Source organism: Medicago truncatula, chromosome 1, assembly GCF_003473485.1.
Source record: "Medicago truncatula cultivar Jemalong A17 chromosome 1, MtrunA17r5.0-ANR, whole genome shotgun sequence".
Taxonomy (NCBI): domain Eukaryota; kingdom Viridiplantae; phylum Streptophyta; class Magnoliopsida; order Fabales; family Fabaceae; genus Medicago; species Medicago truncatula.
This window is the reverse complement of record NC_053042.1, coordinates 48,231,100-48,254,056: the sequence shown is the minus strand read 5'-3', so window position 1 is coordinate 48,254,056 and position 22,957 is coordinate 48,231,100. Positions and strand designations below refer to the sequence as shown.

General features: G+C 35.0%; 3 protein-coding genes across 4 annotated transcripts; all 3 read right to left on the bottom strand.

The window, feature by feature from the left end:
* Nucleotides 1-1,145: 1,145 nt before the first annotated feature.
* LOC11428012 (eukaryotic translation initiation factor 5B) lies at nucleotides 1,146-5,736 on the bottom strand. Its single transcript, XM_003592073.3, has 12 exons — nucleotides 5,217-5,736; nucleotides 4,589-5,112; nucleotides 4,402-4,509; nucleotides 4,210-4,310; nucleotides 3,201-3,291; nucleotides 2,989-3,099; nucleotides 2,849-2,914; nucleotides 2,545-2,604; nucleotides 1,863-2,420; nucleotides 1,571-1,690; nucleotides 1,351-1,470; nucleotides 1,146-1,228 (listed from the first exon to the last, which is right to left on the bottom strand). Exons 1-12 carry the CDS (start codon nucleotides 5,665-5,667, stop codon nucleotides 1,163-1,165), a joined length of 2,376 nt encoding a protein of 791 aa, XP_003592121.2. The 5' UTR covers nucleotides 5,668-5,736; the 3' UTR covers nucleotides 1,146-1,162.
* A 2,505-nt stretch (nucleotides 5,737-8,241) lies between these two features.
* Nucleotides 8,242-10,578, bottom strand: LOC11417849 (protein WHAT'S THIS FACTOR 1 homolog, chloroplastic). Its single transcript, XM_003592072.4, has 2 exons — nucleotides 10,457-10,578; nucleotides 8,242-10,315 (listed from the first exon to the last, which is right to left on the bottom strand). Exon 2 carries the CDS (start codon nucleotides 10,256-10,258, stop codon nucleotides 9,002-9,004), a length of 1,257 nt encoding a protein of 418 aa, XP_003592120.2. The 5' UTR covers nucleotides 10,259-10,315; nucleotides 10,457-10,578; the 3' UTR covers nucleotides 8,242-9,001.
* Nucleotides 10,579-15,181: 4,603 nt separating this feature from the next.
* Nucleotides 15,182-22,613, bottom strand: LOC11417848 (ubiquitin carboxyl-terminal hydrolase MINDY-3). Of its 2 annotated transcripts, none has more exons than XM_024786315.2 (7): nucleotides 21,705-22,613; nucleotides 19,400-19,478; nucleotides 18,677-18,825; nucleotides 18,034-18,157; nucleotides 17,695-17,883; nucleotides 16,603-16,674; nucleotides 15,182-16,506 (listed from the first exon to the last, which is right to left on the bottom strand). In XM_024786315.2, exons 1-7 carry the CDS (start codon nucleotides 22,127-22,129, stop codon nucleotides 15,682-15,684), a joined length of 1,863 nt encoding a protein of 620 aa, XP_024642083.1. In that variant the 5' UTR covers nucleotides 22,130-22,613; the 3' UTR covers nucleotides 15,182-15,681. The 2 variants fall into 2 exon arrangements, with proteins under 2 accessions (XP_024642083.1, XP_003592118.2); XM_003592070.4 differs by having other exon boundaries at nucleotides 17,695-17,880; nucleotides 21,705-22,611.
* Between the last annotated feature and the right edge of the window lie 344 nt (nucleotides 22,614-22,957).

Below are 22,957 nucleotides of genomic sequence, written 5' to 3'. Positions count from 1 at the left end.
GTATGTAATATTGTGCAGAAAAAAACTCATTACAATTTCCATATGCTGTGAACTATAGTACTGTTAGAGATGTGCCCGTGGATGAAGGAAAGAATACCCATGACTGGAGGCACCAATTTCATGGACATCTGAAGACTAAGATTGGAAAGGTATCCTGTAATTATTTGAGTAACATATATATGCATGAAGGCCAAAACATAAATGCAATTCTCAAGGCATGCCTTCCTAATTAAGAAGATATATATACATATACATAACATAACATATATACTTATACAGTACAATAAATGCATCAGTGATTCAAAATTTCAACTCAATTATAAAGCAAAACACTCACGTGAACAAAATCAAACTAACATAGAAGTAAAGGAACCAATTGCGAAAACCAAGACGAAAAAAATTCAAAAACTATTTTAAGAATTCCCTGCAAGTTTACTCGAGCTCACCGAAGTTTACTGAAGTCATTGCGAGTTCAGCCGAGTAAACTCCGTTTCATTTATGAGTTTACCAAAGTTCGAGTTTAAATGCGAATCAACTCGAAATTGATACCTAAACTCGGGAAATCATTCGACTCCACGAGTTAACTCGCAATTGCTTAAGAGAGTGTATTGCTAGTGTTACTTCAATCCAAATTTCACAAGACAGAACGAGTTGTTGACATAAGTGAGATTCACTCACTTAACAGTGTTGGTAAACCTAAAAAGGTTCCTACAAAACAGTTATAGAGGAGTATTTTTTTTCCAAACGATTTACAACACCCAAATACATTTCTGAATGACTGCAAAATTAATGGGAATGTACAGACTACTATCTCAGCAAGAGCTAACGTTATGGAGTTTTAAAAGTTGTAACAGTGGTGCCTCTAGGCAATTTTTATGTTTCATCTTCTTTTGAAATCTTAGTTTAATAGTCGTTAAAGTAGCATAGTCTATCATTGCTGCTTTCATCTTGATTCTCAATGCCTCCCAAACCAACAAACCCTACCACTAAAGATCTCGAAGATCAAAGTACAATAAATGGAAGTCTATAAAATTCCCTCATTGCATAATTGCACAAATTAAACTCATATTTACTTCCATGTATTCCACATATGTGTATAGTAAATGAAGTATGGCTCATATATAGAAGACACTGAAGAAGTCAAGGGGCGGTAGATCAAGTCTCATTGTATCTTGAAAATCCTCTTCAAGTTCACCAGCAGCTTACGTTCCTCCATAGATAGATCATCCTACATCAATAATTCAACAGTATAACTTTTAAGAGACAGTCCAACAAAATCCATAAATAGTTAAATGCACATTGTTATTGATGCATTTTTTTATTTTTTTATTATTATTATTAATGGCTTACTTGATAATAATTTTTTAGAACATCAATAGATCTCCGTGAAATATGGCTTACAAGTTCATCATTAATCCCAAAATGTCTCCCAAACATTTTCTGCTGTTCCTCAGAATTTCTGCCTACAATCTGCAAACCAAGTTGAACAGAACATTAAGACTATATTATTCACCTCTACATTGTTTTATTTCTCTTTCTCAATACCCAAGTCTAAAGATCAACCGCATACCTTAATGGCTACTTGCTGCCCTTTTGTCGCACGATCAACCAGTTTATCGTTAATCTTAATGGAGTTGATGCGACCAATATCAATGAAATTTTGGGTAGGGATACAAATTGGAGTTCCAATCTGCCAAGTAGACAATATCAGTGCAAGTTCAAAGAAACCAAACAAATTTTATGCATTGCACACATAACATGACCCTCATTACAATCATAACCTGGAAAAAACTATGGTAGATGTCAAAAACCCTCATTGGAAATACAATTAAAAAAAGATCATCTGAAATAAAAAATGATACCTTTAAAATGCCTTTAAGGATATCAACTCCCAAAATAATCGGATCCTTCTTGTTGAAGACACAATTTGGTATGATCTTCAGAACGCATGGAAAGACTGCCTCATCAGCAGATTCTTTCTTTTTCTCCTCCTTAATGTTGGCCATGTAAACCTTAAATTGATCAAATAGATGATAAATAATATCGGCAATAAAAATTTTCACACCCAATTTATCTGCAAGTTCCTTAGCTTCAGAGGTGACTTTGACATCAAACGCCAATATAGTAGAATATTCTCGTTTCTTTTCAAGCATTACACTGGCCTTCATCACATCCTTCTTATGTACAGGGCCTATGTTTATAGCACCAACAGGAATATTCACTTCTGGAGTTTTCAAAAACTCTAGCAATGATTCCAATGAGCCGAGGGTAGATGCCTGGACACAAACGCCCTCACCACTCCTGTCAATCCTGCTCAAGACTGACTCCACGTCTTCCAAGGCTGCTTTTTTAATATATTTCAAATCATCATTAGGCTTCACCACATGTAAACTAGCGCCAGCAACAGCGTGTTCAAGTCCCTGAAATAACAGGAAATCTTATCAAATCTCAGATTCTCTACACATTTATAAACAGAAAAAATGAAGAAAAACATGATTGGATAAAAACTAGCATAAAAGAGATCAAATCAGTATCCATAAGTACCTGGGCAGTGATCTTGATACCCATAGCAGCTTTGATTTCTTTGTGATGGATATATGATCCCTGAAATTAGACAACCATTACTTAGCTGGAGACAAAGCATGGGAATATGAACTATGAACAACTATACTGCTAAAACTTGGTTCCTTCCTGTTAAGCATAATGTTAAGAATCTCATACTTTAGTACCAATTCAACAAAAATAATATCAACCGACATGCACATTAGATAGTTAGTTATAATTTTCCTATCAAGCAACAAATGTGATAGTATAATAAATCAATCAAATGCAAAAGATATAACAGTACCTTAACACGAAGTTCCTTCATTGGATGAGGTGTCAATAAAGCTCGAATTGTGGTAACAATTGGACCCTATATTATAAACTTTATTAGTCAGAAGCAGAAAGCAAGTATTAATAGATGTAGTTATAATCAGAGATGCTTGCCTGCATTCCAGATACAACTATTTGATCCCCTTCATGAAGAACACCATTAACTAAAACAACATCAATAGTAGTTCCATGGCCTTCGATAACCTTGACTTCCAAAACGGTACACTGGTAGACACAGTCAAATAACAGTTAAACAGTTAGGTCTCTATAGTTAAATGATCAAGAAGTATTCAACCACTTCAACATCAAGTGAAAATATGGCTAACCTGCACTTCTTCGCTGTATGTAAGCTTCTTGGTCATGGTCTTTTGGGTCCACTTAACTAATAGTAATAACATATCCGGGATTCCTTCACCACTGAAATATTAAATACTAAAACATCAATACAAAAACACCGACAAAGTATGAAGCAGATTCTACGCAATGCTGTAGTTATGGTTTTTGCCCAAAAACAAAGATTTGCCATTCACCCTCTGCTCCTACCAAATTTTCATTTTTGGTAATTTTACGTAGATCGCAGAGAGGTTGGACACAATTTGGGAGATACCAAAAAAGTTGAGAATTTCTGAAACACTGGAATCTTTGAAACAGTCAAAGACACCTCTTCCTAATGACAGAAAATGATAAAGGAGAAGCACAAAAACTAGATACTTGTCCGTAACCAACAAAATGCTCAATGTAAAATGTAGGCATCTCAAAAATGGAGACAATATTGTAGGTTGTTTCCTATATTATCGTTGACACATTTTGACATTACAAAAGTAAATACAATTCAACATCCTAACGTCGGCACTACAAAAGATTACATATGTTATCGCCTAGACACATTGGGTTGTCAGGGTTCTTTTCATTTGACTAAAAGGCTGGCTGCGGGTTTGAGTTGTGGATGCAGGAACAAAACATATTAATTAAACCAAACAAATCCTAAGTGGATGCAAGAACAACGCATGGTTTGAGCCTTGAGCCCTTGACACGTTTGGAACGTTACATGAACAAATCCTAAGTGGATGCAGGAACAAGAACAACGAATAAGTTTCAAAACTATGAGTCGCCCATTTTTGTGGTTCTCATTCTCAAAGACAAAGGAGACATCAATTATATCCAAGAATAACATGATTCCATGGCAACTTTAACCACATAAAGAATTGGAAAGACGCAACAGACAATGTTTTCACACAAATCGTAAGTGCTTCCAAAACCAGCTATTGTGTCATTTACCAACCCAAAAAAATGGTTTCACACAGGAGCGAAAGAGTGTTATGGCTACACAATTACCTTATTGCACTTGTAGGCACAATGCTGAATGTTTCTCCCATTTCTTTATTTTTATAATACAACTCAGTATTTAGCCCTTGTTCCTTGAACTGAGTAACAATCTAGAAGTAAAACAAGAAAAATTAGCATGGCAAACATTAACAAAAACAATCTACCACAACTTACAAATAAAAGAGAAACATGTTTCACTACCTCATTGACCCTTGTTTTAAACATGTTTTTGACATCTTCAGACTGCTGCTTCATTGCTTTACGAATTGGAGCATTGCGACATGTTTTCCAGCCATAAAGCCTGTCAACCTACAATGTTGCAAGAACAGTGTGACAAAATTGAGGAACCTATAAAGAACGTATACTGGAAGCAGCATCTCATACTCACCTTATTTAATGCAACAATGAACTCTGTGTTCCTCATTTTTAATAGATTGAGTGACTCTATAGTTTGTGGCTCTAAGCCATGCATAATGTCAACAACCAAAATTGCAATATCACATAGACCTGAACCCCGAGACCTTAAGTTATTGAATGATTCGTGGCCTGGGGTATCAATAACCAGTAGACCGGGAACTTCCAGCGTTGCATCAGCTTTCAGTTCCTTAGTTCTATCACGTATGTTCTCGGCAGGAAAGTAAGTTGCACCAATTTGTTGAGTGATACCACCAGCCTCACCTTCTTGAACATTTGTACCTCGAATACAATCCAGAAGCTTGGTTTTGCCAGCGTCCACATGACCCATGATGCAGCAAATTGGTGACCGGAGGTTACTATCACTCGGCCTAGAAGGCACAGCAGCCTGTTGTGTATCGTGCTCTTCGTTTTTCTCCTCAACCACAACTTTGGCGTCTTCTCTATCTTCAGTTTCTTCAGCCACAGGCTTCGAAACAGTTTGATTTTTAGCAGCTTCTATGGAGACATACAGAGTGTTAACAACAAAAAAATGGTATCAAGTAATTACACAAATTCCAAGTATATAGAAGTACAAACTAGCAATAAAATGCAAATCTCACCAGGATTACAAAGCTGCCTCCTGATTGCATCAAAACGCTCTGCTTGTTCTCTCTGCTTCTTTTTCAGGAGTTTTTCCTTTTCTTTTTCCTTCTTTCTACGTTTAGCTTCTTCCGCAAGTCTCTCAAGCTCCTCTAACCTTTTTTGCTCCTCTTCTTCTTTCCTTAGATTCTCTTCCTCTTCTTTTTTCCTTTTTTCTTCAGCCTCTTTTCTTTTAGTCAGTTCTTCTTGCCTCTCCCTAACAAGCTTTGTCACTTTCTTCCCAACTCCTTTGGTCTTGGAATCATTTTCCGTTGGTTTACTTGTCTCGGCAGTTTCAATTACCGGTGTACTTCCCGCGGCTGCAGCAGCTGCTTTCTTCTCCTTTTCCTTTTCCTTCTCCTTCTTCTTTCTTTTCTTTTTTGCCGCAGCTGATTCCACAGTCTCGGTCTCGGGTTTCTCTTCCAAAGCCATCAGAGCCGCCTGAGTTTCGATAGAATATCCGTCGTCGTCGTTGATAACCGGATCCTTGTTCTCGGAATTCTCTTCGTCACGTATTGATGGATTCTTATTCACCATCGATTCAGATCAGGGTTTCCTTTAGTGTTAAAACATTTTTTATAGTAATAAGGTGAGACTTGGGGCTGAAGTTTCCTTTGAGAATTGAATTAGTGAGTGGATTCGAAAATTGTATTTGAATACGTTCAAACGCTGACTTGGACCCCAAGTCATTTTTTTTAATAATTATAGTTAGGGTCTTGCTAACCAGTGCCCTAAGGGCAATGGTTAAGGATCCCATTAATATAAACTTTGTCTTGAAAGTACAAATCTTTATTTTTTTCTTAGCAATCATTACACCACTTTTTGAGGCAAACTTACTTATTTAAGTACTTTAATCAATGTTTCTACTTATATATAGAAAACAAATTGGAGAATAAGAATAAGAAATAACAATATTTTTCTTATAAAAAATTATATGATTATTTAAATATTAAGAGGTGTTCGTAAAAAATGATAGAAGGGGTATTTTTGACCAAAGAAAAAAGTCCAAAAAGTGTATTTCATTATATATAGGTACGTATAGATTTAACCAAACCAATATAAAAGTTTTTTTTCCTTATGGTCGGGGTTCGAATCCCAACCTTACATATGTATATTATGTATTGTCCCTATCAATTGAGCTACGCTCAAGAAGACAATCAATATAAAAAGTTTGATGATGTAAATAAAACCCCTAAAGAAATATCAAAAAGATTGATTAGAATAAAACCTCAAATGAGTAAAAAAGAAAAACTAATGTATTATTGTTACAACAAACCCTCGTAAAGAAGTTGAAGTGTCTCTCTGAAGAAGTATTGGATGATCACAATTATTTGAGCATAATATTTAGACACACAACTCGCATATTTTTTTTTACCAAAGCAAAGTTAGTTATTATCATTAATCAACCAATGTTCAATATAAGAAGGATAAGAATAAAAAATATGGTGACTAGCCCAAGAACAGGCCGCCCTAAGTATGAGCCACCATGTTCGCTTGTCCCCTAACAAACTTCACCTCGAAGTTGGAATGTAAAGATAACTGATAAATAATACTAGAAACAATAGCATAGAATTTTGAATCACCATGGCCCGGAGATGATAGAGCTTGCACTAGAGTAGCGGAGTTAGACTCGAAGGCAACCCGGTCTCATCTGTTCACATCAGTAAAGTGAATGACATCGAGTAAGACTAATGTCTCCCCCTCCAAAATTGTCATATTTGTTTGCCGCCATTTAGACACACAACTCGCATATTTAAGGAAAGGTAAAAAAAGAAAAGAATTTTTTTAAATAAAAAGAAGGAAAGAATTATATAGTATGGTATTTTTATAATGATTAGAAAATATCTTCTTGGGTGTCTCCGCTCAAATGTTGTCAAAATCAATCTGATCATATAGATAATTTCTCTCTCTTATCTTTTGTTAGGATTGATTCAACGGATTATATTTTCTTCTACAAATATCCAATTTTATAAATGAATAGTAAAAGGAAAAATTATCCTCCCAAAAAAAATTATAACCCGTAAAATAATAATTTCCTTTAAATGCACTTTTGGTATTTTAAAAAATATGAAGTTTTGGCTACCCTAGCTTAAAAAACGGTTTTTTGGTCTCCCTATTTTACTTTTATTTGTTTTGGATTTTGGTTCCTCATATCATTTAGGTGTCATTTTTTATGATGTTGCATATTCATTTATAACCTGACGCTTATTAAGCGACACCGAATATCTTTGTCGTCAAAATTATTTCCTGAAAATTAGTTATGAATAATAGAATGAAAGTAATTGCAATTTTGGTTAGTCTCATCAATTATGAAGTAATATGCAAAGGCATTACCTGAAAACTAATCATTGATGTAGATCTGACTAACCGAAGTACATAAGAATATTGAGAGCTTACATATGTACTAGTATTAATAGAATTCAATATCAAACTGTTTAACAAGGATGAGATGAGCTGCTTCATTATCACTCAAACTCACACTCCAATTATGTTTTTCTTGTTCAGTCAGAGTTCTAAAATTTCTTACTTTCTTTTCCTAAATAACAATTACACTTGATTAGTCAGAGTAGTGAACAGTCTAATGCAAGAAGTGTAGAAGTTAGTAACTGCTCTCTCAACAAAATCTGGTCGAATTGCTTCCTTCATTGTTTGAAGTTGAAAGAATTGGTCATTCACAATCCTCTTCCCTGCATTTCAAGTTACTGTATTTCACTCTGCATTATATGACAATTGTTGATAGTGAAAATTCTTTAGAATGTGATATATTACATCTGCTCTAGGATCCATTTACCAGGAAGTTGGCTTGTGGTCTTGTAAAATTGTAAAGCTATAGTTTATATAAGTGGAGAAAGTAAACAAGGTAGGCTTTCAGCATTTCAGGCTTTGACTCCTTGGATGCAATTTCTGGTTGAACAATAACCAGCACAGTGAATTTTTTACGGTATCTATCAAACAAGTCTGACCTCAATTAGATTACAAAATTGATGCAAGAAAGAAATGCTTACATATTGGCAATTGCAGTTCACAATTATTTATCAATGTGATTCTATGAAATCATTACATGAAAGAATTTAATATTAAGAATTGGATATTGCTTACATACATGCAGGTCACTGCTATCCTGTGTTTTCTATATAAAGGCAAATCAAATGGCATTCACCTGATAAATACTATCCTGGCCTAAAGCATAACATAGGAAAACTTCAAAATACTTTGAACTGCTTAAACTAATCTGCCCCTTAATCTCTAAACCTGTAACAGAGAACAAATTAACAAATAACTTGTCAAGTGAGACTCAAAAATCATCACAGTCAACCTAGAGTGGACGTTTCAAAACTATTCTGCCTTATTAACAACTATTTAGTTAGACAAGCTTAATTCAATTTCAAGGAAAGATAGGATGCATTGCAATGCAATCACCTCTATCTAAATTATTATGTAAATCAAATGCATCATACTATGTTACATATCAATGTTATAAAAAATAACCGAACATTGAAGGGGCTTCTGTTTTGATCAGATTCAACAGGGACAACTGCAGTCAATCCACAAAAACAACCGAACGTTGAAGCAACGAGACTTCTGTTTTTGTCAGATTCAACCGCATATAACTGCGACAAAACCACAGTCAATCCACAAAAACAACCGAACTCTAATGAAAAACAGCTCAAGGTTCAGCCAATTAAACCGTTCAGTTTTGTTCGTTTGATTTTTAAAACACTGTTCCATGCACCACGCATAGGTCCTAGGCTAAGCAAATCTTCATTCATGAACCATCATCATCAAAAAGAACTTTATAAAACCTTTTTCTTTCTTCAGGGTCAAGCAACCCTCCCAGCTTGTTACCATTTTCTCGCTCAACCTCATCATCTTCATCAGACACTTCCCTGTTTCTTCTCCTTCTTCTACCCTTCATGTGATCCTCATCCACCCTATTCAAAGGAAGACCTTTATTTCTCTTCTTTTCGATATTAACAAGTCGCCGCCTCTGGTTATACTCATGAAGCCCTTCCTGCATAATCTTCCCAAATTTCTCTTTAACAGCCACAAGAGGATTTTTATCAACTAATTGAGACCCAACATACCCTTCTCTAAGTAAAACAGTATAAATCCTATACTTATTAGAAACATAGAAAATCCCATGATGCTTAAGCAACAAAACATTCACCTTATCAGGCAAAAAAAACTCCCTTTTAAAATGACCCAATTTCATAATTGAAATCTTCTTCCAAAGAGTCAATGACAACAACTCATGAACCAAACCCAAATTCCTCTTCTCCATTTCCTTAGACCCTTCCACCAACCGCCTCGGATCAGAATAAGGCGAAACATAAGGAACCAACTCAAATTCGCGAAATTTCTCCAACGATTTCACCCAACTAGAAGGCAAACAACACGAAAAATTCACCTCAACCCCGTTCTTCATCGCCAAAGCCTCAACTTCAGAAACAGCAAAATCAGGGTTCCATTTCATCAACTCAACCACCATAGAACTTCTCCTCCCACTCTCATTCCTAATTCGAAACAAATCGGAATATTTCGCCACAATCCCAATCAAATAATCATCAGGAAGCCCGAAACTATTCTTAATTTCATTGATCTTCATAACATTCAAACAATTGTTCAAAGAAAGCATGAGCAATTTGGCGAGACGAAGAACGAAAACAGACTCAAGGGAATCTTTAAGGGATTGTTCTTCATGAACAAGCTTCATCATGCGTTTAGTAAGAAGAACGTGATCTTGATGAAACTGGAAGCAAGAAGGGTATTTGGAAATCCAATTAAGAGCTTTACCTTGAAGATCTAGGGTTTTGAATTTCTTCTGAAGGGTTAGGATTGGGATTTGGTTGTTAGGGTAACGAAGGATAATGTTTTTGATTTGGTTGTTAATTATCCAACGTTTGTTGCGTGATAGTGCTGATTCTAAGTATGGGTCTTTTTTACTTGACCATAGACAATAGTGTCTTTTTGAGAAGGAAGTGGTTCTGAGGAGAATAATGATGTTGGTTTGATGATGGAACATTGGTTCTGTTACTAGTTTGGTTGTTTGAAAGAACTTGAGGTTGTAAACTTGTTCATCCTATAAAATAGAATAGTAAGTTTGTAAACACAAAGAAACTACAATGCACAACTCTACATAACAAAATAAGCAATTATAATAAAGAAGCAATTTTTCAACAACAAGCAATTGAAATTGGTAAAAACAAAACGAAAAACACACCTGTACGCTTCTTCTCTCCTGTTCTCACAAACAAGCTTTTTCTTTACCTGTTGCAAAACAAAAGTTACGACATTTGTGTGAGAAGAAAACAAAACCCCCAATAACCGGAGGTGTGCTTTGGGTGACAGAAACGCGATTTGTGAGTCTCTGTAATGTGTGTGTGTTTTTGTGGGAAGAAAGAGAAAAAAAAAAAAAAAAAAAAGGAAATGATACGATGACGAGAATTGTTGTACCCACATTACATAGGGTTGTGCCACACGAGTAAATGACATTTTTGCCCTCTCGGCAGTTACCTGTCGAAATTTTAGTAATCCGGCTGCAGTTAACTGCCGAGGAAAACTTCGGGAGTTAACTGCCGAGGAAAATGTTATAAGAACAGAACAGACATAGGAGTTTCAAAAACTCCATTGTTACGTTTTTTGATCTCCAAGGTGCGATTTTGAGCTATTTCAAGTCATTCCAAGCCAATTTCAATAACAAAAACAAGTAAGTTTTTTTAATCCTATTGCATTGTTGTTTTACAGTTGAATTGTTTTTTTTTTTTTTTTTTGCTTAAATATACAATCCGTCCCTGTAATTTGGACGCGTTTTGATTTTCGTCCTTGTAAAAAAAAAATTCAAAAACATCCTTGCAAAATTTTTTTGTTTTAAAAAGGTCCCTGACCCCACTTTTTTGCTGACATGGGATGGCTTTGGCCACGTGGTAGTTGCTGATTGTGCAACTTTTGCCACGTGGCCCTGACGTGGCAGTCCACGTCATTAATTTTTTTTTTTAAATCTGAAGAAAAAAAAATAAATTAAAAAAACTGAAAATAAATAAAAAAATCATTAAAAAATTCCTTTTTTTTTTTTAAATATGAAGAAAAAAATTGGAAATTAGTGTTTTTAAAATCAAGAAATAAATTTTTGAAAAATAAAATTAAAAATTATATAATCTCAAAATTTATAACTTTTGAAAATATAATTTAATTTTCAGAATTAAAAAAAAAATGAATTTTCGAAAATTTAATTTTCAATTTTTATATGATTTTTAAATTTATTTTCAGAATTTTTAAATTTAAAGAAAATGAATTTTCTGAATTTTGAAAAAAAATATTTTTTTAACTAAAAATTGAAAATTTAATTTTTCAGATTTTTTAATTTAAAAAAATGAATTTTCAAAATTTTGCCAACGAAATGAGGTTCATTCCTTGACACTTAATACCTTCATCTAAACCAGCCTAACAAGAATTTAATCTTTTCAAAGGAAAAACATGAATGCCGAGCGAAATGCAAAAGTCCTGTTGTTTGGCAGGTTTGAATTTATCTCATTCAAAGGTAAGACAATTGTTGAAGTTGGAATGCACTTTACCCTAACTAATGACGATCTTCCGGCGGAATCAAGTTGTTGATGATATCTTCAGTTGATCTCATCAACGTCACCCACATATCGATCCACTGGAACATGCTGTGCTCCCAAAACATACTCATCACGTTTTCGTCGTTCGTTAATTCCACCCAAGTGAATGAAACTCTCCCCTCGTCGAGCGTTGGACGTTTATACCGAAGGTGTTCCACCCTCCTTGTGTCTCTGGGGTTGACTTCTTGGTTGAATTCAGTCAGTTGATCCTTGAGACCTCTTAACGTTACACCAAGGCACCGAACTTTCAACCTCTGAGGTTCTCCGCCGTTGAATTGCGCATGAACGTCGATCCACCCGGCCATTGTTTCAAATCTACACAATAAGAAATTAAAAACAATCAATGAAAAACTCATTCAATCATTTCATCAAACACTTGATATGCACATCATACATAGACTCTAAAATTCATAAAAATAACCCTAAAATTATAAATCATATACTCTTACTAAAATAAAAAAATTAATCATATAATATAACATAAATCATTAAACTTATGTTTAATCATATAATATAACATTAATCAACGAACATCTAATCTAAAAATGATTTATAACATGTAAATCTAATTAAAAACTAAAATAAAAAAATAAGTATAAAACAACAAAATAATAAATAACCCTAAAATTATAAATTATAACATAAACATCATGCAAATATTTTAACAACATTAATCAACTAACATCCACCCTAAAAATTAATTATAACATGTAAATCTAGTCAAAAACTAAAAAATAATAAATGTACTCAAAAACTAAAAAATAAAAACATTTATAACAACTAAAATGTAAGTTAATAGGTTTATAATTACTTACTTGTTGAATAAAATGTGATTTTGTTGAATAAATTTGGTTGGATTTGGTTGTGTTTTTTAGAGAGATTTGTGAGAGAAATTTGAAGAAGATGAGATGAATAATGGATGAGAGAGTTTCTGCCAAATTTGTAGCAGAAGATACTCAGCAGTTAACTGCAACCGGATTTCTAAAACTTCGGCAGTTAACTGCCGAGCGGGCAAAAACGTCATTTACTCGTGTGGCACAGTCTTATGTAATGTGGGAACAACAATTCTCTACGATGACGATGAGAACATAAATTTATGTTTATTTGACATATGTAATTTTGTCTCAATCTCTTTCATAATTAATCAAACATTCCCACTAATCAAAAATGATTTATTTTATGGAAAATATTATCTTGTGCCCTCAAGTAGGGCTGGCAATGAACCGAACCAACTCGACAATAGTTTGGAACTCGATTCGACAATTAACTCGTTGAATTTGGTTCATGAACCAAATGAGCTGAACTTGAACTGAAAATTAAGTTCGTTAAATAAATGAGTTGTATATAGTTCGACTCGGTTGGTTCATGAGCTGGCTCGATAATCAATAATATAAATATTTTTTCGATAATATCTATATTAGTTTAGTAAAAATTAATAGAAGTACAAGATTATTACAAGCTTCCTCTAATATTTATGTACTTGTTTTTAGAGAAATTATTTCTATTTTAATTAACAATTAACGATAGTTATAATAAAATAGAGAAATAATATCACCAAAAAAAAGAGGAAAAAAAGAAGCAAATAGGGTAACATACTTTTGCAGGATTTTAACTAAACATATGTGTATTACAATTAGTCCCACATTGGGGAGTTTAAAAACAATATTGAGGAGTGGTGGTTATAAAACAAAAGTGCTTGTGTGTGAATGCATAGTACGCTACAGTTGCAGTTGTAAATGACTGCATATTATTTTCTTCTTTGTAGTCTTAAAACAAACATGTTCTATAGTTTTATCTTAGTTCAATTTTTTTTTAAATAAAGTAAAAGGTCAAGATATGGCCTTTTGACAAAAACCAAAAAACTTTTTGAATTATGTTACTTGAGCAACGAACCGAGTTGTTCGTGAACTTTAAACGAGCCGAACTTAAGTTAAAAAAGGGTTCGTATCGAACTCAAGTCGAGTTTCGAACCGAACCAATTCTTATCGAGTCGAGCTCAGACAGGTTCGGTTCGACTCGACTCATTTCCAGCCTTACCCTCAAGGCACAAGTTTCCTTAAAATTTTTGAAATGTGTGCATTACATTTAAACTTTAACTTTTTAATGAATTGAATGCACAAAATTTTAAAGAATATTTCTTCTTTTAGATTTCTTAACATACAGTATGTCCCAAGGGCACAAGTTAACACTACCCTTATTTTATCAATCTATCTCATCAAAATACACTCAGCAAAACATAATGTCAACTAAATATTATTTTCTGATGTTCTCCATCGCTTTGAGTGCACATCACTAGTATTTAATCATTATTCTAGTTAATCAAAAATAAATAAATAAATTGATAGGATATTTGTACCCAAAAAATAAATTGATAGGATCTTTAAACTATTTTCATCATTATTCTCATTTTTTTCTTAAAATAAAGACTCAATTTGATCCTCACAATTTAATGTCTAACAAAAAGAAAATACATATGTTAGCCTTTGATTTTTTCTTACAAGAATAATGTTAACAACACACTCTTTTTTTATACTCTTTTTTATTGGTTAAAATCTCATCAAATTTATATTGAATCCACATGATTTGATGAGATCCATGTAAATTTAACCCATTAGAAAAATTGTATTAATAAGTATGTATTAAAAAGTATGTTGCTAACACTCCTCTCATACAATGGACAAATTAATCCTTCTGCTAATTTCAAGTCATTATATCAAAGAATTCGTTTGTAATGTCCTAGATCAATTTAGATTTCTTTGTTATAGATTGGATTGGGTCGCATTGTAAGAACATGTCTTTAATTTTTTTTCTTCTCAAAAGTTAGACAATCCAAACACATTTTGGTCACAATGATAATGCGCATAGTGAATGCAAAGAAGGAACAATCCAAACACACTAAAGTTGTAGTGTTTTTTTTTAGCAATGAGTTTGCAACAAAGGCCCATCCAGCTTGAAGCAACTATTTTTGGCTTGTTTTTTCACGGTGGAAGTGCTTTGAAATGCGAAAAAACAATGATTGGATGTCAAACCAAACATACAATCCCTCTTGGTGAGAAGCCCGTGGATAGCTTCTAGACCAAAGTTCCAAACACACGATTTAGATTGGAACAGCTGAAAGAGCATAACTGCATAATCAATAAGACTATCTTGATAACTACTAGTACTTTTAATTTTCAGGAGGATCCAGATGCTTCCATTCCAAGTTTCAAAAACTTTACATCTAAATCCAGGAATATATACTTCAGAAACTCATGCAGGCCATGCTCATGATAGTTGAGCCCAGCACAAATCAAATGAAGATGTCATCACAGGCAGACCGAGAGAGATGTTCCTCAAGAGGGAGGAAAAATATCATTATGAAATACTCATTTCCTCAATTCAGAAGCCAAGCTCGATAATATACTATATTACAACAAAGTTAGAAACAAGAATAAAATCCATGTTTATTAATAATAAACCCCAACCACTAAAACCCATCCTATTGACAATAATACATTTAAATTAATTTTACACAAGTAGGAGGCATGAAGATAGATAAATATCACCACACACCCTCTTCCCCATACTCTCTGAATGTAATGACAAAATCGAAGAGAAAACTGAAAATACATTAATCCACATCATATATTGGCTTCCCAAATATTGGAGAAAAAAATCTGGAGATTTGACCCCCTCCTTATTTTCATGTGCCTCAAGGTACCATATATCAAAGTCAAACATAGAAGCTTCATCGCCTCTTTTCACGATGGCTTTGTTGAACCAACTGTGTTTTCCATTTCCCAGCTCAACCCACTTAAACAGAATAAATTACTCTAAATGAAGTCTTTCAGACTATACTAGGAGGATCACCTGACCAGCTGCAGACAGCACGGGCCCAGCGTGTTCTTATGCAGTCAACCAAAGGCGCATGCTGAGTAGGCTCTGGTTTAGATACTTCTGTGTCCTTCCCAGCAGAGTCACTTGCACCGGAAGCAGATGGACCTTGCACATTTGTCATAAATTCCTCAGGTGTCCACCTTGGGGGAACTGAGACGCTTAATTTTGTGAGCCTGGGTCTTTGCAGTGGAGTTTCACCCCCAAAACTTACTTGACTGCCATTCAAATCTGATTTAGCAATCCCATTAAAATGGAAAAGGTCAAAGACCTTCTTACCCATCAATCCTGATGAATCTTTCAAACCTCCCAAGCTTTTGTCCAGGTCCAAAATTACCTGCCAGAATTCACTCCATACAATGAACCCTGCACTGCAAAGGTTATCTAGCTTATCTGCCGGAAGTTTGATATTTGTTTCTCTGATGACTTGATGGAACCCCTCAACACTAATGAAGCCGCCACCTCCACTTTGATCTTGGGCATCAAAAGCTTTGCGAATCTGTGTCTCCCTTCCTTCCAGTTCATTCTCATTTTGAACGGTGGGATCAAGAGCAAACAACACTGTGTAATGGGATTCACTCCCAACAACCCATATAGGCCATTTTGGGGTTTTCAGAAACTGACCAACCTTGCAGAAATTCAGGGACTCAAGCAGGGTGAGAAATCCAACTTCCACAGTTCGGGATATACCTTTTAGAAACATTCCCCCACCCAAATCCATCCTTCCATCAAATACATTAGGGACAGCCTGCCCACAGAGTAGCAGGTTTACAATTTCCTGCACAAGATTTGTAGAAAAGGACAGATCTCATTATAAAATTAATTTAAAATAAACTGAAGTTAAAACTTAAAAATAGCAGCACTTTTCAATTACCTGGGAGGCATGCCCAAAAGGAGCAGTAACCAATGGTAGGCTGGGATCATCCCTGTCACTTTGAACCAAATCCTGGAGGAAAGCAAAATATTGCATACATTATTTGGAGAAATTTTTGAAGGCGTGATAACAGCCAGTATAAATTCAGTTGCCCTTTGGAATTTATGACGTATATTACCATTGTATTCACCAAATTTTAGTGAGAGTAGAAGGTGAAAGACCTAAATTTCTAAAATTTACAGGCAATGTTAAGCCCTACAATTTACATTCATATGTAAAGGCCCTATTTGAATTAGCTTCTTGCTAATAGGAGCTTCTCAATTAAAATAAGTTTATGGCTGTTCACTTATAGAATAGTCTTTACGAGCTTTATATATGTTTATGGAGAAGCAGTGGCGAAGCTAGCAATAATTTTATGAGGTGGCCACCCGAAAGTAACAAAAGTCATAAAAAATTATTACACCTAAAATCAAACTTGGGGTAGCCAAATATATATTATTAGGGGTAGCTAAACATAAAAATATACCTACTAACTCAATAAAGTTTATTTTTTTTGGGGTAGCCATAGCTACCCCTCTCTTGTACAAGCATTCGCCCCTGTGGAGAAGTTAAATAAGAGAACTTATGAAAAATCGTAAAGCAGAAGCTGATTTCCACTTATAAGAGAAGTTTTGTTTGAAAACATCATAGTTATTGAAAGCTTCTGTTGGTATTTCTTTTTTTTTAAGTGCTTATGGAGAAATCAATCTGAAGTAGCACAAACTACATTCCATCAACTATGCAAATAACTTGGATAACCAAAATGGTTATATACTGCTTTTCTTCATCACATGAATATTCCTATAGAAGCGACTAAAAGTACAAAACACAAGCGAACCCAATAAGCAACTTTCCCCAGTCATTGCACATTAGATCACAAATAAATAATTAAATCTTTTTGGGTAGAAGCTTAACATATTGCAGATAAAATAAAATACAGGCGAACACTTCAATATCTCTTATTTTAAATAAAAAACTACGTAAAAAAAATAAAACATTAGACTAGAAAATGCAATGCAAGTAGACAGCAAATCTTGAAGTAGGAAAACATACCAGTCCGCGAGAAAGTAAAGCAGAGATTAGGAAAAGCAATGCCCCCATACGACTTTGGAATAAAGGAATATTTGCTTCAAGCCTCTGTAAAGCAGTTGTTTCTGATGTGTGTGTTTCAACTCTAAGAACTTTCAGCAAATCCAAGGCAGAATCAATAGAAAGAGCTTTAAGTGAGCTTGCAATAACCTGCTAATTGGAAAGAACAGGACTCAGCACAGCGGAGAATATCATCAGAGAATCATAGTAAAACACTTCAGTAACAAGATAGGAAATTCAATTCCATCTGTTGCCAGCAAGATGTTGCACAAATAACTAATATCAGTACAATAACAAATGTACCTCCTCCTCTGAGATTCCTTCAAAACGTTGACTATCATTCCCTGGAATGCTCAAAGTTGCAATCACAGCCCTTTTATTATTTCCACATGAAAATAAAATTTCACCCATACTTCTTACCAGGGCTCTGCAAAGAAATCAATAAACATAAATATATGATGAGCATAGAAGCATACACCTACCAACATTGAACACCAGAGAAGCACATAAAAGGACATTGAGTAGGAACTAAATGTTAAGGCTGTTTGAAACTTTATGTATGCGATATACTAATAAATAAAACTTTTGTGTTGTACTAAATTGCACATTTAATTAAATAAATAAAACGGGCAAATGAATCCCACGTAACTAATACTGTCTACTGTAAATGAAATACAGCTAACGAGCAAAACTTAATGTAGATTGAAAATGACTGAAAGAAACATAATTGAATCATATCTATTAAAGAAGAACTGCATTGTGTCACTCAGAAAAAGGATGCCTAGTTGAATGAAATCAGATCCTATTCACGTTAATGATAACGACAACAAAAAATAGTATTCCAAATCAAAGACATTGACATACAAGAAATGGAAGTCAAATATTACAATTAAATTTATTTTTACCTAGCTAAACACAAGCGACTGATCAGGGAAAAGTTAATCACCTTACTTTTACACCATCAGTGAGTGACGAAATATTATATGATGGAGCTGGGTGACTTTTACTTGACACACCCAGACCTCGATTCTGTGGCATGCGTGACAATTCTTTCAATTCATCGCTGAAGAAAATAATATATTTGAGCACGAATGCCTGAAATGTTAAAGGGAAAAACAAGCAAAATCAATGTAGAACGAAAATAATAGTTTGGAACATATATTTTATATCGTTAGAAGAAACAAATAAAATGGAAATGAAAATAACAAATGGACATGAGTAGACATGCCCACACATGAACAAACAAGCCACACAGATATCTTATTTTATTACTAAAGCAACAAGTGAAAAATCGTGGAAAACACTGAATGAGTATCGCAAGATATTGTTAAACACAAGGAAAAGCACATAGGATGAAAGACACAAACTACATGAAATGTGCAGCCAGTTGTTAATGTTTTAAAGGTTGAAGAACTCATTTAGCAACTATAGTTTCGCTCTGAAATCAGTTTTGTTCTTGCAGTTCAAAACCATTGAAAACAGACTCAATAGTTTAGGGACTTCGATGGTCAGTATTAGATTGGCTAGCTATCCAGAAGGTCGCTTCAGGTGCGAAGCTATTAAAACCAAATAGGGAACTTGCAACGTTTGAAGTAGGGACTTCATTAAACAGTTCCGAAAAATGGATAGTCTGCCACAAATAAGCAATAATGAAAAATATAGCCATTACCTGTATAGTTGCCAAAACGCCACAGGGGCCTCCTTCATGCTGCACTAGGCCCATTGATGTTTCAGGATCAGAGCTAAACCTGAAGAAAAGTTTTCATAGTATTAGTAAAAAAAACAAGTAAATAATCCAATTGGAATTGAGAATTACTAGAAACAAATAACTCAAAAGTCAGACTAACTTTTAGAAAGGAAACTATGATACAACACGACGTGATACAATTTATGTTTTTTTTTTTTTGAATAAGTGATACAATTTATGTTAATGTATTACTTGTATACAATATGTTGTCGTGAGAAAAGTTCAGAATTCATATTTAATCCATATTACTGATGCCCTACACCCCCTCTTCAACATTTGCAAGAACACTTGTGCAAGGAAAAAACATGACTTCATATGATAAAAGATCCTTGCATTATATCATTTAGGTTCAGTTAAGATTTCCCCGCTGTCTACTTAAAGCAGAAGACAATGACAGCCACTTTGGGTCCCCTTCTAGTTCAAAGATTCCTAGTTCTCTAAAGCTGTGTTCTCTTTCTTTAATTATTTTTGGCTTCCAAACCACTATCATCTTGAGACATAATTGTTTCCACCTGAATTTGGTTCTTTTTTGAGACATTTTAGTAACACTTTTTCCAACACACTATTATCGGGTGAAATTCATAAAGACTCCACCACTTTGAAAATGGGTCTCCTCAGATAAGGAAAGAGACACCACATAATTTAGTGGGTCTCACATGAACTCACCCAATGGAGAGTGTTCTACTAGTTTTACTCTTCACTTCTCAGTTTATCAGCCAATCTTGAATTTTCTCCATTCCTTGCTTCTTCTTCAGGTGTTCATTGGATTCCAAACCATCCTGCACAACAATATCTCTCTGCACCTACATTTCTGTGCCCACCATGTGATGCTTCTGTTTACAAAACAACGATGGAAAACTTTGGAGTGTCTGAACCCTCCCTGCCTAAAGTCCCCAATTTCCTCTCAAATGATTATACCACTCCCTCTCAACGCCCTCCTCTTACAGGAAACATTCCTTATTTCTTCTAACTATCTCATCCCAACTAACTGACTGACCAAACTCACCAACAAGCCTAATAGATGCCTAACCAAGTTTGTCACTTGTCAGGATAAAGATCTTGAATATATATAACTTCACAAGTCTCAATTAATGCTTAAAATTTAAACATAAAACCAACCAAGAGGTAGAAAGAAGAAAAAGAAAAAAGAAAATCCAAAAAATCAAGAGGTTGAGTGAGTTGGTGTGCTTGCGCCTAAGGTTAACAAGCTGCTACGCATATGGTTATGCTTATGCCTATGGCTGCTTCGACGTCGTCTCTCTCTTTCTCTCTCTCTCTGGATGGAACTAACCTCTCTCCCCCTCATCCTCATCATCGCCACTTTAATACTCCCGCTCAATCTCCTCTTGATTCTGTATCAACCGTTTATCCTTATCTTTTTCTATCACCTTCTCTCCCCATGGTAACAACTTATCTATCTCTCCTAACCGTGTTTTAGGTTTTTTTTTTCTTCTTTCAAATGGGTTGTGCAGAACCCGACCCGGCGCAGAACGCGATTCCAGCAATCCCAATCGCAGCACAATTGCAAAATCGGCAATTCAATGATCCAAACCACAATTTCACTCATGATCTCACCAAAACATAATTTCGCTCACTACTTATTAACTATTTTCCATATTTGTTTTTTGCATTATCGCCGAAACTCAAACCGTTAATTAACTCAGATTTAAGAGACTCTTCATGTTTTCATTACCAGGCGAATAAATTATTTGGACATAATGGCACCAAATAAACAATTTCTATGTAATACATCGCTCTGTGCCAGCCCAAGAGTAAGACAACTAAAACCCTTGCTTTAGGCCTACCAACAACAAAAATGCCATTGGTTTTTTTAAACAAAAAAGGCCTCATATACGGACATAAAAGACCCCATATATTAAAATATGCTTTAGGCCTCATCGAATTTTGAAAAGTATTGTGCAGGCCCCGACATTGCTATTTCAAATAGGTATATAAGTCTCGTTTCGTGGCTAGGGTGGGGAAATTAAGGAACGGAGTCATAACGACGTCAAAGATTCGATCCTAGCAAATTAAGGCTCGCTTCGTGGCTAGGGTGGGGAAATTATTGTTTTTTCAAATGGATTGTGTAAGGAATAATTCAGACTAAGCTACTACCCATAAATGCTTAAAACGACCAAACAATACAATGCAACATATGTTTCAATAGACAAACACATTTAAGGGTTGTGTTACAAAACAACAAACATATTCAGCAACAAACAAGTACCTTATTCCTTGGTTACACCATTGTGCTAGAATGCCCTTCGAAACTTCACTTCCAAACACCATAACAAACAATTTATTAGCTTCTTCCGCAGAAAGTTCCTTACTAAAGCTTTCACCTTTGAAAACCAACTCCTCTTCCCTCTTTACAATTCCAACTTCCCCACCCTTCTTCTCTTCTTTAACTGCCGGCGACGGTGAAGCCGGTAAACGTGAAGGCAAAGGAGAAACCCTAACAACCGCTGCCATCCGCTTCTCAGCAGCCGCAGCCATAAGCTCCCGTCTCCGCGTCTTAGATTCCGGTGAATCCTCCGGCAACCCCGAAACAACACCAGCAACTTCGTCTCTCGGTTTATTCCGCTTTGGCTCCGGCGTCATACTCATCCGAATCGCCATTTGCAAATCCTCATCTTCTCCTTGATCCGCCATTATCAAATTTATCAAAACCTTCAATTCACAAATCACACGAAAACCCTAATTGAATCAATTTTAGGGTTCCACTTGAAGAAGATCGACGAAAATTGGTGAGAATTGGAGATTGGAGAGAGATTGTGAAGGGTAAAATTGGAAATTAAATTCGCGATGTGAAACTGAAACTGAAACTGCGACGGTGGTGGTGATGAGTGAAACGGTGTCGAGTAGAATGAATGGTGATGGATTATTGTTGTAGAGGTGAAGGTGGTGAAATGACGGTGATGACCTTGAGTTAAAAGCGAAGAAAATGTACCAGAGTGAATAATAAAGGGAGCGTGTAAGGGTACTGTGGGTATGCAGATTTAAGATTAGAAGAAGACACCGGTGATGCTTTGCTTTAACGGGGAGGAAACAGAATTTGTTTTGTTCTTAACTGTTAAGAAACATAATTTGAGCTTGGTTTGTTTCATTTGTTTTTTTTTTTTAAGGGAGATAGACATGAATGATATTTATTTTATTTGATGGATCGTACTAGTAGATCTCATTAAACTATCACTTAAGTTTATCTTGTAGGATTTCTTTCCAATTACATATATAAATTATTAGGTTACATGACTTTCAGTGCAGGGTGTTCAAAAATTCAACGTCCATGAGGCGATTTTCAATAAGCAGAATAGTTTTGGTACATGCATTTGCATCTGAGATCATTGTGGCCGTATTATAAAGCTGCTACAAATTGGTGTGAAGGCGATCCTCTTCCTCAAGAAGCTAAAGCAGTGGGAAGGGACGGATCAGCCTCCTAGCTGGTTTGGGCACTGGCTCGAGCTCAACACTTACTTTATT